Below are 22,213 nucleotides of genomic sequence, written 5' to 3'. Positions count from 1 at the left end.
CTCCACTACTAGTAGGCTAAGCTTGGGGTACTGTTGGTGCTGAGCAAGGCTGTTTAGTTTTTGTTTTGTTTATTGGACAAAGCTTAGGTACTTTGTAGACTCACTGTGATTCAAATCCATCTCTTTTTCTGTTCAAGTTTTTGTAAATCATGACTCTCTCCTTCATGCTGTTGAAAAGAAACACTTTCTCTCTCTCTCGGCTGTACAGGCAAACTGTTGCATTCTCTGTGAGCTAAGAGGCTTGCAATGGCATTCAGCCACAGGGATTAAACACTGTGTTGCTGCTTTTTCAACTGGATTACTGTATTCCTTGAGCAGAGTTGTTGGCTGGGGTTACTTTGTGTTAGTTCCCACAGGAATGAGTAGAAATGCAAAACAACAGTTTGACATTTTCTCCATTCTTCTCTCAGAGTGGATAGTTTCCTGTTGATTCTCTTTGAGGTCCGTTCAAAAGAAACAGTCCCAGCACCTTGACATTTTCAGTAGTCCTTGTTCTTGATTGTCTATTTACAAGACTAGCAGCATGTGTTTTGTTTTGTGGTTGAGCTTTATAACCCGCAGGCAAGGTGAAGGGTATTATTAGCAGGTACAAAAACAGGACAATGCTGCTTTTCCTCTCGGTTCTTGAGGCAAAACAAGGAAGGCGGGAAAAATAAGTTCAAAGCTTTCTTCATTTGTCATTGCACCCTGTCCCCTGAGAGTTGCTGGCATGAAACCCCTTTTTTTCCAGATACATTTTTGAATGGAAAGCAGAGTCATATGAGAAAGTGCAGAGGATGAGGTAACTCGTCATGTTCTTCCTTGTAAGAGTACGTTTCAGTTGAATTTCTATGGAAACTTCCTCATTAATCTTTTATTAAAAGAGACAAAACTAAGTCATGCATTAGTAGACATCTACGTTGAGGTGAAATGTGTGAAGCAGTAGGCTGATAGATTTCACTAAAATGTCAAAACTGCTGGAATTCTTTTCTCACCTTTCTTATAACCTGACCAGGTGTGTGTTTCAGTCTCTTTACATCCTCAGCAGATATTTAGGCTGCCATCAGCATGACAAGAGAGAATGAATGAATGACTGGTCATGAGTCAGTGAGAGGGGTTAGGGGGCTGCCCACAGCCAATGTTGACGGACCTGTTGCACTTGAGGAACTCTATCTCGCTGTCTGTTTTTTCCGACTCTGCCTCGTGCTCATAAATCACGTCCTCACTCAGCAGCCTGACACTTATTCATCTCATCTGTTGAGTTAAGCTCAGGTATGAGGTCGAACTAGGATGGTAGTTCATGACAACATGAGTGGAGCAATAAGTCGCTGTCTGCTTGCTTATAAGGCATGATTTGATTTAACAGCATACCACGTCAATAGCTGTCACACCGCAAGTATGTGCTGTTTGATTTGAGATTACATGCTTGCAATGCAAACTCAAGCACAGAGTTTGAGAAAGACGAAAAACATCTTCAAGCTTTTTGATCTTCATCCGTTTGATTAAGTTAATTTTTAACTCATGCACCAAAGACAATGTTGACAATGACCGTCTCTTCAACAAAGCATCCTTGATTAATTGGCTCCAAAAGAGTTTTACTTAAAGGCCAATAAAATGCTTGAGGCGTATGTGTGTGTCAACATTAAGGTTAGTCAGCGCTTTCTTGTGTGCCGAGAGGCTTTATCGTTAACGTCCATTACACCTTCAATGGACTGGAACAACGTCTGACATTGTTGTATTACAGGAAAGGTGTTTTTTAACTAGTTTCAAGCATTTAAACATTATTGTTTGAACCAGAGAGGAAGTTGATGGCCACAGGCATGAAGGCAGGGCGTGTCACCTGAGAGTGGTGTAGGAGGGGACAGGTGTGAACGATGTGTTGATGTACTGGGTGTCGTCACTCCCTCCTGCATTCCAGCTCCAGTCAGCTTACAAACATGCAGCCACACAGCCTCAAGCCTCAGTAAAGTCCTACATCACTTCCTGTCACTGCTCAGAGAAACTGGAGCAGCGGACAGATTTACAACACACTCACATGGTGTCCAACCACCAGGACTGGATAAAGCAAGGGTATTGTGCTGGACCATAATTCTTGAATTCCCTTTTAACATTGTGGATATGGGAGGCAGTGAGGAGGTTGTGGTGAGCAGAATTGAGTCCACCATGCCTTTTCAACGCAACAGGCTGAACCGTTTCAGGTTCCGTCCTATCCAAAACTCAGCAAGGAGCAAGCGCGTGAAGCCATCCTCCCACAAGAAGAAAGCCAGGTATGTGTAATGAGAAGGACAGCAGGATTCAAACATGTTTTGGTGAAAGTCTTTAGTGTTGTCTGTGCTTGAAGTGAAATTGTGTTGATGGCAAGACTTCAACTGTAGATGGTGAAAAAAGTAACCTGACAGTGAAGTGAAAAATCACAACATGAACATTCACACCCCCTGCAGTTGCACTACGTGCAGTTTCCAACCCTACATTTGTAGGATTGAAATAAGTTTCTCTTGTGATTTCACATCATTTTAAAGTAACCTGAATTCTTGTGGCATTCTTTGAAGTTCATGTTGCTGCTGAGCAGCTGGATCCAGAGTGCACTGCTGTGAGGCAGCTGTCCGCAGACCTCGTGATCTCTCAGGCTTGACGTGTTTTATCCATAAAAGTGGCAGGTTGTGAACACATGTTGTGGTTTTGCACAGCTGTGTGTGAGGTCTATAGTCAGACAGATGTTGTGTGAAAAATGAGCCTTAATTAGGTCTATACTTAGACCTAATAGGATTATTGTTAGGAATACGTCAATGCTGCATTTTGTTGTGTTCTCTCCTACTCACTGCTGATGTAGAATATTGTTTAGATGGTAGATACTGTATTCTCTTTTTCCACTTACGATTTGTGTTGAAATGATAAATATTATTCTTCTCTCTGAAAGTCTTGAGGCGTTTCTACAGCAACTATCTATTTAGTTTTGTCCAAATTAAATTTTTTTGTTTATAAAAGACATGTCATTACTGTCTTAATGCAACAAAACAGCATTCAAAGTGGATCTGTCTAGAGCATAGACAGTCAATTTGTAGGGAATTAGTCAGTAGCAATTGGGATAATTATTTAATTGTTTTTGTCAATCCTCAAACATTTGCTGGTTTCAGCCTCTCAGATGTGACGCTGTGCTGCTTTTCTCCCTTTCGTATTATTTTAAAATAGAAAATCTTCAGCTATTGATCGGCAGGTCGGACTAAACCAGCAATTTTGAGATGTAACATTAGGGTCTCGGTGTGATAGGCATTTCCCTACTGACATTCCATAGACTGAACACTTGATTGATTAATTGGAAAAATGATAATCTGTGTTGTCTGGCCAATACCTGATGCCTTCAGTAATGTCAGTATCATCTAGAATGTTGGACCTGTGCAGCATTATAACCTCTGCTAAGAAGGTTAAGTTTTCGCTTGTGTCCATTTGTTGGTTGGTTGGTTCGTCAGGGGGATTTCACAAAAACTGCTTCACAGATTTCTACGAAACTTGGATGGAGGATGGGTCTCGGTACAGAATAGACCCATTTACGTTTTGGTGAGGATCTAGATAAAGGGACGTTTCCAGGATTTTTTTGTGCTCACTTTCTTTAACATTGCAAGATACAACATTTTCATTAATTTCTCAGGGAATAATGCATGGATCTTAAAAAAATCTGCATAATTAGGTGACTGGTATCTATGAGTGAGTAGAATTTGATGCGCATTGAGGGGACTGTTCCGCTTTGGCAGAGGTATACACTATACTGAGTGGCAATCTGGTATAAAATGCATTAATGTCTGGTTAAGTGAAGTAATTTCATGGTGTTGATTTGTAGAGGGAGGGCTTATTATTAAAAATCCTAAGAAAAATGCTGAAGTGTTTGAAGTCCTTCCAGTGAAATGAAAGAGGGATTCATTAGCATTGTCACATTACATCGCATACTACTATGCTGTATGTTGGAATGTAAGTGTACTGGTTTGGAGAATAGTAAACAGTCTGATTTCACATTTGACAGTTTTGGTTAATGGATAGACTTTAATGGATTGGAGTAGTTATAGTATAGATATAGACTATGGGATCGTTCCTATTGGTATTGAACTATTTATTGGCGTTCACTGCTGTGTATGGCCTTATATTACTCAATGAGATATTGATATATGCGTAGGCTTGTCTAGATCATGAGCCAACACTTACCATTTTCTGTTTCTCCTTTTTTTACTTTGTATTTCTGTTTCCTTGGAAGGAATCTTCCCCTGAATCAAGTATCTATTGAAATTCACAACTTCTGTCATCACATCCCACCAACCCACCCTGCTCTAAATAAAACTGGTTTAACACACCATTGCACTGATCTGGAACAAACCTGATCTGTCTTCAGCTGACTTGTAGATGATGTGGGAAAGTATGAGGAAAATGTAGATAAGGTCATCGCAACTGAAAGCATGACAGGTATTGCTCTGATACATCGGACAACTATCATCTCATTGTCTTCCTTCACTCATGCTGGCATTGTACGTGCCATTCCTCAAAGATGCACCAGTGCAGTTTGGTATGTCTCTTGAGATGCGCTGTCTACAAGAATGTGACCTAACCAAACAAAATGAGTCAGCTGACCACTTCCTGTGTCTGTGATCACCGGGTCACACTGGGTGCTTGAGGGTGCGAGTGTGTCTGCAGCTGAGTGTGTCCCATTGTTGTGTGAAGACGGTATCCTCTGTTGTTGAGTCCTACACAGGAAACGCTGGCTGCATTTTCCCTGCTTGTGTTTGGAAAATAAGATAAGATGATGTATGATTTGTTTATCTCAATCTCTTCATTTTGTGTTAATTCTTACATTTTTAGTGGGTTATATCTGTTTCAGCAGATGAGGGGTGTGACCCATAGGAAAACAGATCTCACGCTCTTGCAGTGACATCTAGTGGATCTTTAGGGTACTATGCCTCCTGGCCACATTTTGCAAGAACAATAGAGACCCCCCTTTGTGTCCACGCTCGCCATCTCTCTCCTCGCTCCGGCCCTCCCTCCATCCCACTCCTTTTGTCTCTCCTCCTCTCTGGGCTCTCCCGGCTGATTCATCCACCCCTCACCGCCTTAATCTCCACCGTTCCTCCCGTGTTTGTATGTGTCTTTGTGTGCCCTCTCAATTGGTTTGCATGCGCGCGTGTGATTTCTTTACGTGTGTCTATGTCTGCACCAGAAATCCCAGCCCCACCGAGATGAGCGTGGAGCCCTGGGCGAGCCCGCAGGACCAGGCAGCCGCTGAGCAAACAGACAGCACACAGGAGCCATCCACCCAGGATCAGGAGCAGGAGCAGCACCCCGACAAACTCTGCCTGGACTCGTTCTGGAGTGAGGTGGAGACCATCAGACAGGGGAGTGGCTACACAGACCTCGACTGCACCAGGAGAGACTCAAGACAGTCAGAAGGTAAATGATGTAAATCCTGTGCTGATAGATGAAAGAATGGATTGAGAGAGCTGAAACAGAAGCCATCATGTTTATGTGGTAGAATTACAAGCCATCTGTGTTGAATACAGCTGCTGCTGCTGCGATCCTCCATGAAGTGATGGGTTAGCCATTGCAAGATATCAGGTTTCTCTCATGCAGCAGAGTAGTGCTCATCACCATGACAACACAATCAAACACTGTGTGTCAGAGAGTGTTTTATGTGCACAATCCCAGTAGCCACTCAAGAATGCTGACTTGATATTAATACTCTTTATCCATACAAATGATGTGAATGTGGTTATTCTAGCCTCTAAAACATCCTTTTGATGTAATGTTAAACAGAAACACTGTTTTAGATTAATTTTTCATTAATGAGTGAACCCTCTGAAGTCCTGATTTTGGTGTGTAAGCATGTGAGTGCATCTCATTGTTGTTTTGGAAGGGTAAACAATTTACTTAATACTGTGCTTAGTGTCCAAGAGAGAATTGCATCATCCCTTTGTAAGTTCAACCTGGTTATATATAGTGTTTACAAAGTGGAGATTTGCACGTCAATAAATTAAAACTGGTTGCATCATAGACGATAGTTATTACATAGAGATGAGTATTATACATTTACACTCATTAAGTGCCAGGTTTAACAGCTGTGTAGCTAACTGAATTAGCCAGTAAAGCTAATGTTAGCTTGCTAATATATGACCTGTTTATAGAGAACAGGTAAAGGGATTAGAAGATGGTTTTCGGTTGACACATCTCACCTAAAACTTGATTAAAATGCTGTTCAGTAAGATTTGATAGTAAAAAACTGTTAACAAAAATAACACATCATGCCTCACATTACAAAACTTTATTCCACGTTTTGTTAAATAATAGCATCAGTTAGGTTGACATAATTATGATTTTTCATCCATTCTAGACTATGTGAATACGATTCTCTCTGAAACATATTTTTCCATCTATGCAGGTGCAAATAAAACAAAATCATACCCACTTTTACAAAAGACAGTTACATGTTTATTTTAACATCATTATAGTGACTTCCTGGTTACACAGTCGCTTGCTTTTGATTGGACTGTGCTGCAAATGTTTCCTAGCCACAGATTTACACATTACTAAAGTCTGAACTAGCTAAGACATTTCTTAAGTTTTTATTTAGTAAATCAGGGTGACCTATAGCTCATCGGGTAGAACGTTTGCTCCACGTACAAAGTTTGAGTCCCAAGCAGTGCCTGTGGGTTTAATTTCGACTTACAGCCCTTGGATGCTTGTCGACCCCCCTCTCTCTCCTTTTCCTGTCATATCATCAGCTGTTCTATCAATGATGAATAAAACCACTGGTTTGAAACAAACGGTGACAGATTTACAAATAGCTACATCACATTGCTGATGTCCCTGTGTATTCACATATGTCTGTTGTATGTCTGTGTCTCAGAGGGTGAGCAGGAGGAGCAGTGGTTGGCTGACGCTGGTTTGTCGAACCTCATCAGCGAGGACAGCGAGGATGTAGACAACGCGTTGCTGCTGTCCACTCTGACCAGGACTCAGGCCGAGGCCGTCCAGCGTCGACTGGATTCCTACACGCTCTCCCTCCGCAAGAGGAACAAACCGGCACCACGCGACGTCCGCGAAGTCTTCAAACCCCCCATTACTCAGGTAAGGACTATTTAAAATCGCTGAATCACTGGTTGTGTGAGTGAAGTTGTTCTGTAACTTACCACGACCTCTGATATCCTGGCAGAGGAGGAAAATTAGATCTTAAGTAAGAAAGAAATTGAAGAAGGTCATCTGTTTAAATCTAGAAAATGGCACTTCATGCTGTAAATTCATGGGTTCTAAATGTAGATGCAGTTCATAATGCAGAGTAATAGGCACACATATACACATTACATCTCGTATATGAACCGTACATGTAGATTTTTACAGCAAGCAGTGTCTGTCTGACTCAACGCAGCATGCAGTAAAATATAAAAATACCCATTTCCCTGGTGACTGTCTTGACTCTGTGAGGGACTTTCCATTGTTCCAGTGTGTTGTGCTGTCTTGTTCCATGCAGAGAGGCTGACCTGTGACAAATCACATGTAAAGGCCATGCTTTGTCCTCCCTGTCTGTCTGAGCGGTCTTCAGAAGGGAATAGAGACACTGCTTCACTGATCCTTATCTGACTTTTTTCAAAGGAAACACTCTTTGTATCCATCACCATCTCCTCAGTGGACAATATACAACATTACTTCTATTCCCAATGGTGGAGGGAATTTTACAGGGCCGATGTTTTAAGGTTTTGTAAAAGAAAGTGTTGAATACGTTTGTGACGTGTCACTGAATGCTCTCTCTCAGCAGACCCTTCTGCCTGAATCTCAGCGTAGTGAAGAACTCGCCCAGAACAGCATGGCATCGGTTGCCAAATCACCACTATCAGGTAAGAGCTGCTGTACATACAGTAGTACTTTACAGTAAATTCACACGACAAAATAGCAAAGAAATGATTACACTTGTAGCCTATTGAAGCTGGTTTGCAACACTTAAAACTCTAAATTCAAAACAAGACTTTCAACCATAACTGTTAGATTTGAATAAAGTAACCACTTGTGTACTCTACAAATGACTGCCTTACATGGCTTTAAAAAAATACCTGAAAAAGTCAGGTGAGCTGCAGAATTCTCAGGATCAGGCCCTGCTATCTACCCTCTAATTGGTTCAGATAAATCCTCCAGATAACTCCTTGTCTCTAAATGCTGCCGCTGGAGAAAGTCCCTGTCTTCCTTTCCTTTTGAGAATTGGTACGCTTTTTGTACTGAGAAAGAAAGTTGATACAAAAAGTGCCTCATGTGTCTAATTTCTTGAAGTACACAACAGTTAAATCTTTAGTTGTCGATGTTTTAACAGTAAAAACATGCAGCAGGTTGGCATCGGTAGACAAACAATAGTGAAATACATACATCTTAGATACAGGGTGTCGTGCTGTTACAGATCAACGACCATAAATAGTGATCTGTTTTTTTCTGTTCAGTTTGGAGGATTCTTCTGCCAAATGTTTTTTCGCTGCTTTATTCCTCAGTTTTGGTAGATACGTGTCATCTAAGAGATAAGGGGAGTGTGTGGGTACATTTCCTCATGTTTTCCTCATGTGTTTCTCCCTTTTGTTCCCTCATGTTGTGCTCATTCAAATTTTTGTTTTTAATGACATCTCTACAGCCAACTTCCTCGAGTGAACTAACAGACTGGTCTTTGTGTGTTTAAGGGTGTGTTTCCCACTCTGCCATGACGCCGGAGCATCAGCGAGGCACCCCTAAAGAGGAATTCTTCTTCACCGACGTGGCTTACTGCGAACAGGCCGTCATCTTCCTCAAACAGGCCAAACTGCCGCAGAACAACGTCCAGCGCAGAAAAGAGGACGGCACCTTGCCTGTAAGCACCAAAACACACTTCCCCCTCTGCAAGTAATTTTAACCACAAACTCCGAAAGTTTTTAATGTAATCCAAATGGGGATTTTATAAACGTTCCAGTTGTGTCACGAAAATGGGAAGAGGATTTGCAAATGAGGCATAAAAGGGAAATGCTGACACGTTTTCTCTGTGTGTGTTTCCCTTCATTCATTTCTTTTGGTGGGTGTGACAGTACATCTGAAATGTGTTTACAGGAAAGGGGATTTGAAACGCACAGGAACATAAAGTACCTGATGAATAATCACCTCTATTAACAGTTGCGCTTATGTACCAGAAAGGAAACACTCTTTAGTAATGAGGGTTTTCAGCCACTTTCAGTAATATAAGGTACAGGGTGAGAACTCTCACGCTACCGACTGTACGTTGATCTTGCAGTTACCAGAACCTATTGTTCTGCTGTACACGCTGTATGCGAAGCTTCTTCCTCTTTATCACATAGTTTTAAAGTCTTACATACAACCAAAAACTCAGTCACAAACCTACAATTGTTAAGGATTTTATGTGTTGTTGGTCTCTTATGGTAAGATTAGTTTGCCTTTAAGTTTGCCTGCAGATGGCCAGCCCTCTCCTCCCGAATCAAATCATCATCTTGGGTCCGTCACTACTTAGTTTGTAGCTGTGATTCTAATTAGATTTGGTAGTATTAAAACTTATTTTGTTGCCAGAGATTAGGAAAGATACATTTAATCAATTTAGGGCTTTATGGTTCTATAATTCACCGTACATTTCAGTTTCTGTTTGGAGTTTTGGGTCAGTTTGAATTTCATGAAAACATTTAAATTCACACATTCGTTCTAGTTGTTACTCTAAGCTCGTTCTAATCGGCCCTGCTGTTGGTTAGATAATAAGGTTACACCGAATAAAGGAATGAGGGAATTAGCTCAAAACAAAAGACTTGTTGTGTCACAGCAGATTTATTTCTCTGTTTCAGGCTAAATGAGTTTTCTCAGCAAAAAGGAAGAATTAGAAAGTCTACAACTGCCAAATTGTATTAAAGATACTGTTTAGAGTGTTCAATCAATCTAGGGGATGATACACTGATGCACATCTTACAATGAGAAAGATATAAATGATTTGACAGTCACCATTTTCTTCTCCTTTCTTCTTCACCCCATCCTCTCTCTTTACCACTTCACCTCCACTTCTCCTCACTTTTCTCTCCCTCCACTCTCACCTTCTCAGCGGGTGATCTGCCCCAAGTGCCGCCTGGGAGTGACTCGTATTCAGGATCTCTCCCACTCTGACATGAAGAAGGTGCGTCAGTTGGCCCTCATCGACATGACGGCGCTGTGCGACCTCTTAGAGCTGGAGGTCAAACGGCACAAAATGGGCAAGAGGAAAATCCCAGGTATGACAGCACCCGCACATAAAATGGACTTTACATAGCACACGCACAAGGATATAGGAACTCTGTCTGCCTTTAACAGATAATAATATTTTATGTGCAGTGTTTTGTTTTGTTTTCTAATCTCGTGCTTTTGTAGCTGATTGTGAGCCAATCAAATTGAAAAAACGAAGGCTCGAAGCTGCACAGAGATTTCCTCTTGGCACCCTGCAGGCTGGATTAACGACTAGTGACTATATCTACTATGTTAAGGAAAGCACTGAAAGCTTTCTGTGGAAACTGTCAGGTCATGTCGCTACATGTGACCATGAAATCACAAAAATAAGTTTAACATTTATTCGTATGTTTCGAAAAACTTGCACTGTAGCCTTATATTTTGAGCAGTATTAAAAATGTCAATGGATTTCTGCTAATATAAGCTAGAACTTCAATCTGTAAAGAAAATGTAAAAATTGCACTGTAAATATTAAGACCTAACATCATTTTATTCCCATGTTATGTGTTTGTTTAATTAAGACTTACAAACTGAGCACGTTTTAAATCTAAAAATGCTCCTGACAACTTACTAAATATTTTACATGGTACCTGTTTCGCTTTACATTTCAGCACAGGCAGTTAAAAATATAGTGACATACTCTTCAGTAATACACAAATCAAATCCTTGCATTTTTTGGTTAGCCCTCGTATGACACACTGCAGCTGCTGTATGTCGGCTCATATATGCAGAATTACACAAGCAGTGACATGGCAGTATGGATGTAGGCATACCAACACTAAAAAATGTCTCCCTTATGTAACTGAGGCTCAATGTCAGTGTTAGGCAGAGAACAACTGATTGACACTTGTGTCTTTCACAGAGAGCTCGCTCTTCGGGGTGCCGCTGGCCACGCTGCTGGAGAGCGATCAGAAAGTCAAGCCGAACACCTCGACTCCTCTCTTCCTGCAGGCGGTAAGAAACTGAAATACGGATACATCAGTGTTATATGACCTTAAAGGACATTTTTTGTATGACTAATTCCATACTCTTTTTTTTTTATTTGAATTAACTGTACTGTAGGTGGACTTGAGGTGTTACTTTAGCACATAATCTAAACAGCCTCTGATGTTTTTGAGGTTTTGAATGTGCTTATAATATATCGGATCAGTTATTCCCCCCCTTATATACAAAAGATGACAGTTTGACCATGTCTTTTATCTTATCGACCATATTTCACGGAGCATGGGTCAGCACATTTTTGCCTTTGTTGAATCTGCAAGCCTCTTCAGATAGGGCACATTAAACCACCTCAGTGTCCTCTAAATGCAAAATGCTTTGACCACACCCTGCATGTAGCAGCAGTTACTAAGAATAACCAGCAGAGGTGAGCAAGAGATTCTTATCTACTGAGGCTCATGTCTCTCTTTTTCCCCTCTCTCTCTCTCTGCAGTTGTTGTCGTTTTTGGAGAAGAAAGGAGTGGATTCGGAGGGGATCCTGCGGGTTCCAGGAGCTCAGTCCAGAATCAAGGTATAATATTTGGATCTACACTTATATCTGTAACACAAAGCTGGCACTACACCACATTATTTTATCCCCAAATTTGTCTTTTTTGTATCTCATGCTCAAAGTAAAGGAATGAAGAAATATTCACGACCTAAAGGGCAGAGGAAATATCAACACTGTTAAATGTCAGAAGTGCTTGAAGAGTAGTGAGGAAAATCAAACAGCTTCAGTTTAACTAAAGTTGGCATTTAGAAAAACAAGATCCAATGAGACAAAAAAATCAATCATGTTTTTCAGCTGCTGCCAGATACACCCTGTGATTCTGTATTTAATTTAGCACATGCACAGTAGACGGTGAATCAATTAGATCAAAGCAGACAGAAGAGGGCGCCATTTAGCTCTGAAAAAGAAAGACATGACCGATTACTAACAAAGATGAAATAAATGTAGTATTTTGGCACTTCTCGTCTTTAGTTAATGATGATATTAGTGAGTATTTCTTGTTCTCAGAACCAGTTTTGCCCAATCACGACATGAATGTCATAATAATGTTTTTAAATTTAAAACTATTATTGTTCTTTAGATGTAACACATCTGTGTTTTCTCTCCTGCTCCAAGTGTTAATAAGTACAGAAAATATATTTGACGACAATAAAATTAGTGGAAAATGTTCAATTGAGTCTTTGATAGTAAATTCACTGACTGTATTTAACGCTGACAGTTCGTCTGGTGTCATGCAGCTTTGAAAAACGTCTCATTGTTTTCTGTCTCCAGCTGCTGCAGCAGAACTTGGAGACCAACTTCTACTCAGGGCAGGTCAGCTGGGACGAGGTGAGTCCAAACGACGCTGCCGCGCTGCTCAAGAAGTTCATCCGGGAACTGCCTGCTCCTCTGCTCACCGCCGAGTACCTCAACACCTTCAGCGCTGTCAGAGGTCAGTGGACACCTTTAGACGGTTTTTAATTGGTTTTACTGTCGTATTTAGCTTGTTTTTTGGGCTATTTTGTTTACATGTCTGCTTTCAAACTAGTGTAAAGAAAACATCTAAAATTCAAATTTTGATGTTTATTTTAGTTTAGATTTCTGTTCTGAAATGTATGCAAATGAGTGCATATTCAAGAAGATATCCTAATATGCATATTTAAACATAAAATATCAGAAATCTTGTCATACAACTCCTTTATAGTTACATGATGACCAGACCTGTGATAGATCATACAGTGTATTGGTGTGTTCTTGAAGTGACTGTCTGTGTCTGGAAAGTTGCATATTTACTGTATAAAACAGACATACTTCCTCTTCTCCTCCTCTACATGACATCAACATTCTGCTGCCCACATTTCCAGACAGCTCAGCGGGGTTCACATCATAATTACCTAAGTGTCTTTACCGTGATGACAGCGCAGTGTGACGCTTATCTTTTCTGCTCCGGCTGAGAAATCCACATTAAGATGAACAAGTCGATAGCCTTTTAAGAGGCGTCACTGCACCGCCACTAATACAGGCAGCACAGTGACAAAGCGGAGAAAAGGATCTGCTATTTTCACATTAGTTTCACCAAAATAAAAGACTGGATTGATATTAATATAATCTGATTGATGACTCACTGATGTGTAGTTTGTGTGGAGAATCAGTGCGAAGTGATAAATGACATGTGACCACAGAGACATAAGCTAACAGAGCTAATGGCCACCTGTCACAATGTCATTAATCTTTAGGTATCCCATTATTCTTAGCCCAACGCAGAGGAAATGAAGAGGGTGTGTGTGTGTGTGTGTGTGTGTGTGTGTGTGTGTGTGTGTGTGTGTGTGTGTGCGTGTGTGTGTGTGTGTGTCAAACCTGTCTTACCTTTGCTCCCTCCTCCCTCAGACATCACAGAGCTGAAGCAGAAACTCCACATGTTGAACCTGCTCATCCTGCTGCTACCTGAGCCCAACAGGAACACACTGAAGGTATACACTCACACACACACACACACTTTTCACAACACTTCAACGATGCACTTCATGAAGTAGAGACAGAAATAGTTGTCACGCTCTGAGATAGAAGTACAGATTTCATTTTGGAACAGACCGACCACTGATACTCTCTCTTTACATGATCTTGATCACATTTTCATCCTCTCAAGTCGTCAGATTAATTTGGTTCCCGGCAGTAGCCTGATTTGTAAATCATTGCAAAGGCATTAAACCAGATTAGTCTATCAGGATAAAAGAAACACAGTGAAAACAGCTCGATTTTAGCCGAAGAAATCTGCTTCAGCCATGTAAACACTTTTTGTTTTAACGGTAATCGTTCCAGGTTCTTATGTGCATGTCCAGTGGTGTAATGCAACTAAACAATAACAATAGCAATAATAGGTTTATTTTATTTTGTAAAGAAGGGCAATATAGTGTGTTTTACATTAATGAAAGCAAAAGAAAATACATAGAATCAAATAAAAACATAGTTTAATAGCCTCGACTGAGCTCTACTTACAAGAAGTTCACATTTAAGGTACATATTACTTACTTTACTTGAGTATTTTGACTTCATGTTCATACTTCATTTCAGAGGGAAACATTGTTTGCACTGTTTACTGTAGTTAGTTAACACAAAACCAAACAGACGATGAGCTTTAAATGCATTGTTGTGAATTTAAATATCAATAAATATCCATATGATATATATAACATCCAACTTAACTGACTGCACCAGCAGAATGCTTCTTACACATTAATCAATGAGTGATCATAACCTAATAATAATGTATGATAGTATGTACACACAGGGGCCATTTTTCTTTTTTTCTTTTTAGTATTTTTGATACTTTGAGTAGATTATATTAATTTTACTTAACATGTACTTTTACTCTACTTACATTAGTATTTTTACAGTATGGTATTGCTCATTTTACTTCAAGATAATTTGTGAAACTGGAGAAAAACGTTGATCTCCAGGCTAGGGATGCAAATTTTAAGCTATTTCTTTAATTGATAGTTAGCTGCCCTTACATTCGATTATCGGTTATCGGTTATAAATCAGAGTCGGCTACATTAGGAGTTAAAAGAACAGATAAAGTAAACACTAAGTTACTTGAATGATAAACTAAATCACATAAAATAAAGACTTTACACTTTAAATGCAGTGCTCCTGTCTGTCACTATTGTACAACTGGTCCAACAATATCCAACCCATATTGAGACTACTAAATGGCTAGCATGTAATAATATTGATTGATAAGCAAGTATTTGTAATAAGATACTTGTTGATGTATTTGTGCCCGTCTTGTTTAATAGAATCAGGTCAATTCTTTAATTGAGTTTAAGATTAATGAATCAGTATGAATAATCATTATCATCCTTACTCCAGGCACGACGTAGGTTGAAAATAACCTTTAATTCAAGAGTCAATTTTGAAACAAAAATGGCCTCAAACATGTTAAAAATTGGTCGTAGTCTGAAAGCTGTAATTAGCATTCTTCACCACACCTGTCATGCTCTTCTTAGTGTTATAGGAATTCATCACAATTAGCACTTTTCATGAAGCCTGACCCACCAAAGCACTGTGTCATAATGCATTACTATACAGTTCTGCTCCTAATCCACATTTTAAACACTCTGATCTGTTATATAATGACTCGTATTAACCATGACTCACTTTCACCGTCACAAGTGTGCAGTCAGCTCCACTTATAGCATCCAAGAGCATAAAACCCACCTGAAGTAATTACTTTGACTCCCGTGGAGGCAGCTGAAACTTTTACTGTGCATTAACATACTTCTCAGTGGAGGTGTTGCAGATGATTTAGTCACTGTGATAATTCACTTAACTCCATTTTGTGCTTCAGTTTAAGTGACCTTTCTACATTTACACAATTTTTAGATGGAAGCAAGAAGGCGTTTTTCAACTGTGTAAGAACGGGAATGTTCAACCTCCATGTTACGTCCGATTTGATAAGGAAATCAATTCCACAAACAGCTGCATGGTTTTGATTTCACGTGTCTGTATTCATGTCTCCATCTGTGTGTCCTCCAGGCCCTCCTCGAGTTCCTCAGTAAGGTGGTTTCCCGTGAGAAGAGGAACAGGATGAACCTGTGGGCCGTAGCAACCATCATGGCTCCCAACCTCTTCCTCCACAAGGCCATCCCCAGCAGACTGACGGAGGGCGCAGAGAAAGGACATGCAGAGAAGGCAGCTGATGTTATGAGGCTCCTCATCCGCTACCAGGACCTGCTCTGGACGGTAGGACCCCCCACATATTCATCCTCTGGAGGAGAGGATTGATGGTTTTATCAAAGAGACATTAGATATAATATTGTCATTATTCAGATGCCATTGTGTACATAACCTCTCCGTTATACAATTTTTATTCTTTTATTCAAATTTCCTGTAAAGTTTCTGAACAGTTTTCTGTGTAATTAAGCAGTACTTGGTTACACATTCCTGTTACCATGTCGTAAGTTATAAATTAAATATCAAAAACTGTAAGGTTCGTAGGTTCCTTCTTGACTTTGGAAATACCAAAAATTGTATCACAAATTCCCCTTATTTTGTTTTTCTGGCTGAAAGCACCACAAAATCCCAAATAACTCAAACTTATAGCAATTGTAAACATATTTCTCAGCATGAAAATGCAACCTTCACAAATGTTGCATCATGTTCCTCTTCTCTTCAGATCCCTAACTTCGTCATGAGCCAGGTGCGTAAGCTGAATGAGAACAGTAACCGGCGTTACCAGTTCTACGATCGCCGCATCAAGAACCTGCTGAGGAAGATCCACACAGACAGCAGGGACAAACCGGATAAAAACACCTCAGAGGTAAGCGGGTTGAGCAAACCTGAGCTATAAACAGTACACCTGCATAATTTCTGACTTTGCAAAATAATCTGCAAAACAATTACAGCCATAAATTATTATGACAAATCTCAGTTTTCCCTGAAGAACCAGTACTAATGTTGATATATCTGTGCAAAGCAAATACTAGGCAATACTCTTTCCACACTAGAGTTGCATTGTGTGGCGTCATTGTTTTACTATCCTAAATAATTACGGTCATAAATATTCTTTTTTTGTCTCAGCAGCTATGCCGTACAGTGAAGATCCAGGTCGGGGACGTGGTGAGCGGCACCATGGAGTATCAGCTCAACATCAACTCCAGAGCCTCGGACCTGCTCGCCCAGTTTCACCGCCAGTCCGTCCGCAGCCCCGAGAATGGAAAGGGCAAAATGCGAAGGTACGATAAAGAGTTAATTTAAATGACTGCATGCTCCCCTCAGTCTTCTGTTCAAAATCACGACTTTATTTGATTTTAGCACATGCACCTGTTGGTACTCACAAGACATGAAGATTTCTTTAAGACTGGAGAAAAGTAAATAGATGTATTGTGAGAAATATTCAACTTCAGGGATGTAACATGAAGTCAGTTACATCTCATAGCTTTAATTTTTCTACGTAATGTGCATAGCATTTAAATTCAAGCTTTTTTTTGTAGCAGCGACGTGCTGAATCTTTCTTTCAAGAGTGACATATTAAATGCTGTATCCACCTTTTTGTAAACAAATGATGACACATCTGTGTGACATGTCTTTCAACAGAAACGGCGCCGTGCTGTATCCAGACTGCGCCCTGTATGAAGTGGGAGGTAACATCGGTAAGTTGAAGTGTCTGCACCGTTCTCTCTGGTCGAAGCAGCGCTGACATTTGCATGTCTTTCTGCTCATTGAGCTGATGAGGGTAGCAAGGTCGTATGTAATGAAGTGTGCAAGCGCCAAACAGACACGAGCAGTGCATCTGCAGTTATCAGAGCAGACAAATGCTTATTACACACACACACGTCTGTGCTGTCACAGGAGAGTTGACACAGTGAACAGAAAAAAAACAAAACTTGTTCATTCAGTTCAGCTTTATGTAAAAATCTGCACGTTGGTGCCTGAGATTGATACAAGATCACTGTTTTAATACGAACCTGAACTCTGAAAAAAATCATTCATCAAGTAGCTGATAGACAGAAAAATAATCTATATAAGAATATTTGCTGCTTTTCTCTGTTTTATGTAACTGAAAACTGACAGCAGAGAAAGAAGTAAAGTCCTGAATTCAAAATTGTACTTATAGGCTAAGTAAAAGTAAAAAATCATATGCGTTCAAAGGTACTGAAGGTAAAAGTACTAATGTTTATCTAAATATTATATTACTGGACTATAATTATTGATCACTGAGCATCACTGATGTTGATGTTGGTGGAGCTCATTTTAACCATGTACTGCCAGGAAGCTTTGTCTGTAATAGTATACCAGAATTCTGTAGGCAGTTACATTTTGTATTAATTATAACTAGTAACAAAAACTTTCAGATAAATGTCTTGGAGTAAAAAGTGAAATAATTACCTGTGAAATATAGTGAAGAAGAAGTATAAAGAAACAAAAATGGAAAAACTCAGCTGAAGTACACGTACTTCAAAAAAAAGAAAATAATCGCAATTAATATGTAGTAACCTGATTTCTTTATCTTTCTCAGCTGCAAACCATTCCACCCACTCTGGCTTTTATTAATGTTTCTTGTGTGTTTTCTGCAGGTGAGCACTGCCTGGATCCCGACACACACCTCCTGGATTTGTACAACAGCAACAACTCAGGAGAGTGGGTCATCAAGCTGAAGCCCAACGCCAGCAGAGGCGTGTGAAGGATGGACGGACAGACCGGAGAACAGCTCGCTGTAGAAGGACAGAGCCTAAATAAAGCTGTTCCTCTCCTCATGTCCTTTTCATCCTTGGAGCAACAAGGGAGAAGGAGACAGATGGACAGATGGAGGAAGCGGAAACAGATAAATGGAGAATCTGCCAGGAGCAGAGGCTAAAAACTGACTGCGATCACATGAACATACACCGCACTCCGTCTCCTCCTTCTCTCCATCCTCCTCCTCCTTTTCTCCCTTCACTCCATCATCCCCCCCCTGCGTTACCAAGGGGCTGCGACGCTGCAAGCAAAAAGCTGCTGACGTGACTCATTACTTCCGACAGTGAACCTGCTGCATAGAAAACACAGGAGCGAGAGCGGCTGGCCAGTTTGGTTCGCCATCTTTTTTCATCTGCGACCATGAGCGAGCAGATGGGGATGCAGAGCACCTCTGGCTATAGAGACTAACCCAAGTCCCACCCCTTTCTCAGGCCAGCCAGACAGCATGTGTGATTCATTCATCGGTCTTTATCAAATGGCTGAAACACAATTTAACAGCTTTCCACCCTTATTTTTTGGCTAAATTGATGTCTAGTCTTCATTTCATCTTGTTTTTTAAAAGATAAAACATTTATTCTAAACACTGAAAGTTCATTCTTGACCTTGGAAACACAAATCTGAAGAACAGCTACTAAATCAACCTCGTGGTTTTGCCAACAACAATTTCGTCAACATTCAACAACTTCAGCTGCAGTCACTTTTGAGTAACTGGATCTGTAGTTGTTGAAAGCTAACAAATAATCATTTTATATCGATCTCAAATTTTACCAACCCTTAATCAGTTTGTTTAAAAAAAAAGTCTAATAGAAACCCAGTTATGTGTATACATGGCGGAGAAATATCGTGGAGAATTCAGGAATCAGGTTTCTCTAATCCCCCTACCACCAGGTTCCTCGTTCACATGACATTAAAGAAGTCACCTCGTAACACGGTCACTTAAGTGCATGTAAACACAGTGATTGACTGCATTTAGCGTAGGATATGGACAGAATACTAAAGAATCCTGTTCTGCCTTTTTTAATTAAACACTGAAGATTAAAAACCAGCAACAAGAGAAAATGCATTAAAAACTGAAAGCTGGTGGAACAGACGCTGAATTGGAAACAGAGCGGGACCTCAGCTCAGTTAATCAACTCCTCATTTGTTTTTGTCTCCCGCTCGCACGGACAGTTTTGCAGCTCAGACGTTTTGATCACAATGTAAACAAAGACTTCTCCGTATCGACTCCTGTGCCATTCAAAGAGGGAAAAAAGACCCGGATGAACTGATATCCTCTTATCTGTGAAACCAAGCGATCTCCTGGGCCTTATAAAAAAAAATAATCCATGGACTTCCAAGGACCCCTGACCCGTACCGAACGGTGTTCAAAGAGACTTTCTTTTTCTTTTTGATACCGAGGGATTCGGTGTCACCACCTCAAGGACAGTTACTGCACCTGTAAAGGGAGATGTTAAGGACACTCAGTGAAGCTGGTCTTCAGTTTTTAAACACACGAACGAAGCCAAAAGTGCTGAAGTGACTCTTGGGGTACACTGGGGTTATTATTATTGTTATTTATATGAATGTAATACCATTGTTGCTTGTGTATTTGATGAGTATTGTGTAGGCTAGAGAGGCTTTAGGATAAAGTGGAGTTGCTGCACTCAGTGTAGCAGTATGTTGTGTTAAGTCGCCCATACAAAGTGTGGAAATTTGCAGTGTTCTTGTACATATTTCTTCATGCTAAGATGTTTCTTGATGGATCTCTTTACATCTAAACAGTACAGTAAGATTAATGTCATGTGTAAATACTCCTCATCTGTACACTCTGCTGTGAAGACGCACTGAAATCACTGCAGCAGGACTGTTTGTGGTGATTGTGTCCAAACACATGCGAGCAGCAAATGAATGTGTCTAACACTCGGTGCCGATCGTCACATGTGAATCGCTCACTCCTCGCAATCGGAGCCATGTTGGTGCTCCGCGGCCATTTTGTGGGAAGTGTCTCGCATGCTCCACTCAATAGATGGAGTAATGACAGCCGGGCCCGGCACCGACATCCATCAACACCCTCTGCTCCATCTCTGTCACCTCCCAATAATGGACCATAATGGCAGTGCGGCGCATGCATCAGAAACACACCGAGGAATCACATTTCTTTGATAAAGGAGAAGGTAATAAATGGCTGTTATAAATTCTGCTGCCCTGGACCTGACGACAGCAGCGGTGTGTGTGTATGTGTGTGTGTGTGTGTGCATGCATGTGTGTGATGAGCTTCATTACACAAGTCCAATTGGCCTGTCCCAGGGTCCCAGGCACAGTTCAGTGCCTCGGCACAAAGCGAGCTGATGAAACTGCCTTCTGCTGACAATCAGGAGAACTAGGTCACCTCTGAAGCAGCATCCCAGAGGGCAGGCGGTGTGAGTCCAAACACCCCAAGGAGCCACGCACATGGACATGTATTGTCTAAACACACATGACACACAGCACGGGCACGCTGACGATGTGGGGGGGCACAGGTTCTTTCTTGACTCTGTCTGTGTTTGTATATATGTGAATGTGTTTGTGTGTGAGAGACAAAGAGGAAACTTCCTTCGGGTAGGTATCTCTGAAACAGTGCTGTCTTTTTAATTACCCAGGGAGGCTAAACGATGGACACTCCCAGGAGCATTTATTTCCTGTTGTGATCAGTATGGTTGTGGACATCTCGGTGTCTTCATCAATGTCCAGCTTCTATCGTGGTGAAGATTTTAGACGTCACTCCGCAGACGTCAGAATGTATATTTATGCCCTTTACACGAGTCATTGTTTTTAATACTTCTGTGAAAAATACCTTAGTCTTTGCTGTAGAAAGAGAAACTTTTGAAAAATGTCCCTTTTTTTTGTCAATAAATGTGAATCTAATATTGTGCTAACCATGATTTATTCTTTCAATATGGGGCTAATGGGTGTGGTAGAAAGATGGTATCAACAAAAGCATCATTCATCATCCTCGTGAATCTCCATCACACAAAGAAGCGAACATATATACATGAAAACAGAGAAAATCTGTAGTGAGGTATCGGTTGATTCTGCCGCTGTAATCAATAGAGGGATTAACCTTTGTAATGTGTGCGGGTGAAGAGGCCGGCGCTGCTCAGTTCCTTGATTAATCATCGCCTCTGCTCCTGGAAAAACCATTCGCGACTAACTGCCTCATCAACTTTGATTATTCAAGGTCTCAGCGTGTCCAAATGAACGCTCGAAAGACAAAAGGAAGCAAACTGATGTGTGATACAGCATTCGTTGTTTCTTCCTTCACAAAATCAGAGCTCAGAGAATTAAAGGTGGTTCTGAGTTTAAATGCAAAATTAGATTAGACTATTTAAAAAACAGATCATTACAAAACGGATTCTGGCATGATGGATTCAATATTTTTCAACTTACAAACAGGCTCTTTTTGGAGGATTTAATATAATATCATTGAATTTTCAGCATCACTTTCCAAAATTTTGGAATATCTTCAAATGTTCATCATAGTCTCCCTCAATATAAGCACAGATATGTGTGTTCAGTGTATCAGCTTCATCATACTGTCAAACTTTCCCTCAGAACACATGAAACGCAACTTTTTCCAATGTTGTGATTTTCTGAGGTAAGTTGTTTTTTTTCCCAGTAATTCAACACAACAGGTAATCTTCACGAGCTTTGTTGCTTTTAATTCAGTGGCCCTGAAGGCAAAAACACAACAACATTTCCTAAAACACAACATTTTACAAAACACACCATTTTACAAAATGCAACGACATTTCAGGAAACACAATGACACTTCACAAAACA

General features: G+C 40.5%; 1 protein-coding gene across 1 annotated transcript; it reads left to right on the top strand.

Annotated features, from left to right (window-relative positions):
• The first annotated feature begins 2,097 nt into the window (after window positions 1–2,097).
• arhgap40 (Rho GTPase activating protein 40) lies at window positions 2,098–21,298 on the top strand. The gene is made up of 15 exons (XM_073467388.1): window positions 2,098–2,246; window positions 5,177–5,406; window positions 6,860–7,080; window positions 7,766–7,844; window positions 8,667–8,833; window positions 10,055–10,220; window positions 11,075–11,166; window positions 11,645–11,722; window positions 12,473–12,632; window positions 13,568–13,650; window positions 15,716–15,922; window positions 16,356–16,499; window positions 16,763–16,914; window positions 17,276–17,331; window positions 18,256–21,298. Exons 1-15 carry the CDS (start codon window positions 2,098–2,100, stop codon window positions 18,360–18,362), a joined length of 2,091 nt encoding a protein of 696 aa, XP_073323489.1. The 3' UTR covers window positions 18,363–21,298.
• The last annotated feature ends 915 nt before the right edge of the window (window positions 21,299–22,213 follow it).

The sequence above is a fragment of the Pagrus major genome, chromosome 6 (assembly GCF_040436345.1).
Source record: "Pagrus major chromosome 6, Pma_NU_1.0".
Classification (NCBI taxonomy): domain Eukaryota; kingdom Metazoa; phylum Chordata; class Actinopteri; order Spariformes; family Sparidae; genus Pagrus; species Pagrus major.
Note: the sequence above shows the minus strand (reverse complement) of the source record. Positions and strands in the feature narration are given on the sequence as shown.

Coding starts and splice junctions, on each gene's coding strand:
- arhgap40 (XM_073467388.1), top strand. CDS start 2,098: ATGGGAGGCAGTGAGGAGGTTGTGGTGAGCAGAATTGAGTCCACCATG. Junction 7,845..8,666: donor TGCCAAATCACCACTATCAG/GTAAGAGCTGCT, acceptor TGTGTGTTTAAG/GGTGTGTTTCCCACTCTGCC. Junction 12,633..13,567: donor CACCTTCAGCGCTGTCAGAG/GTCAGTGGACAC, acceptor CTCCTCCCTCAG/ACATCACAGAGCTGAAGCAG.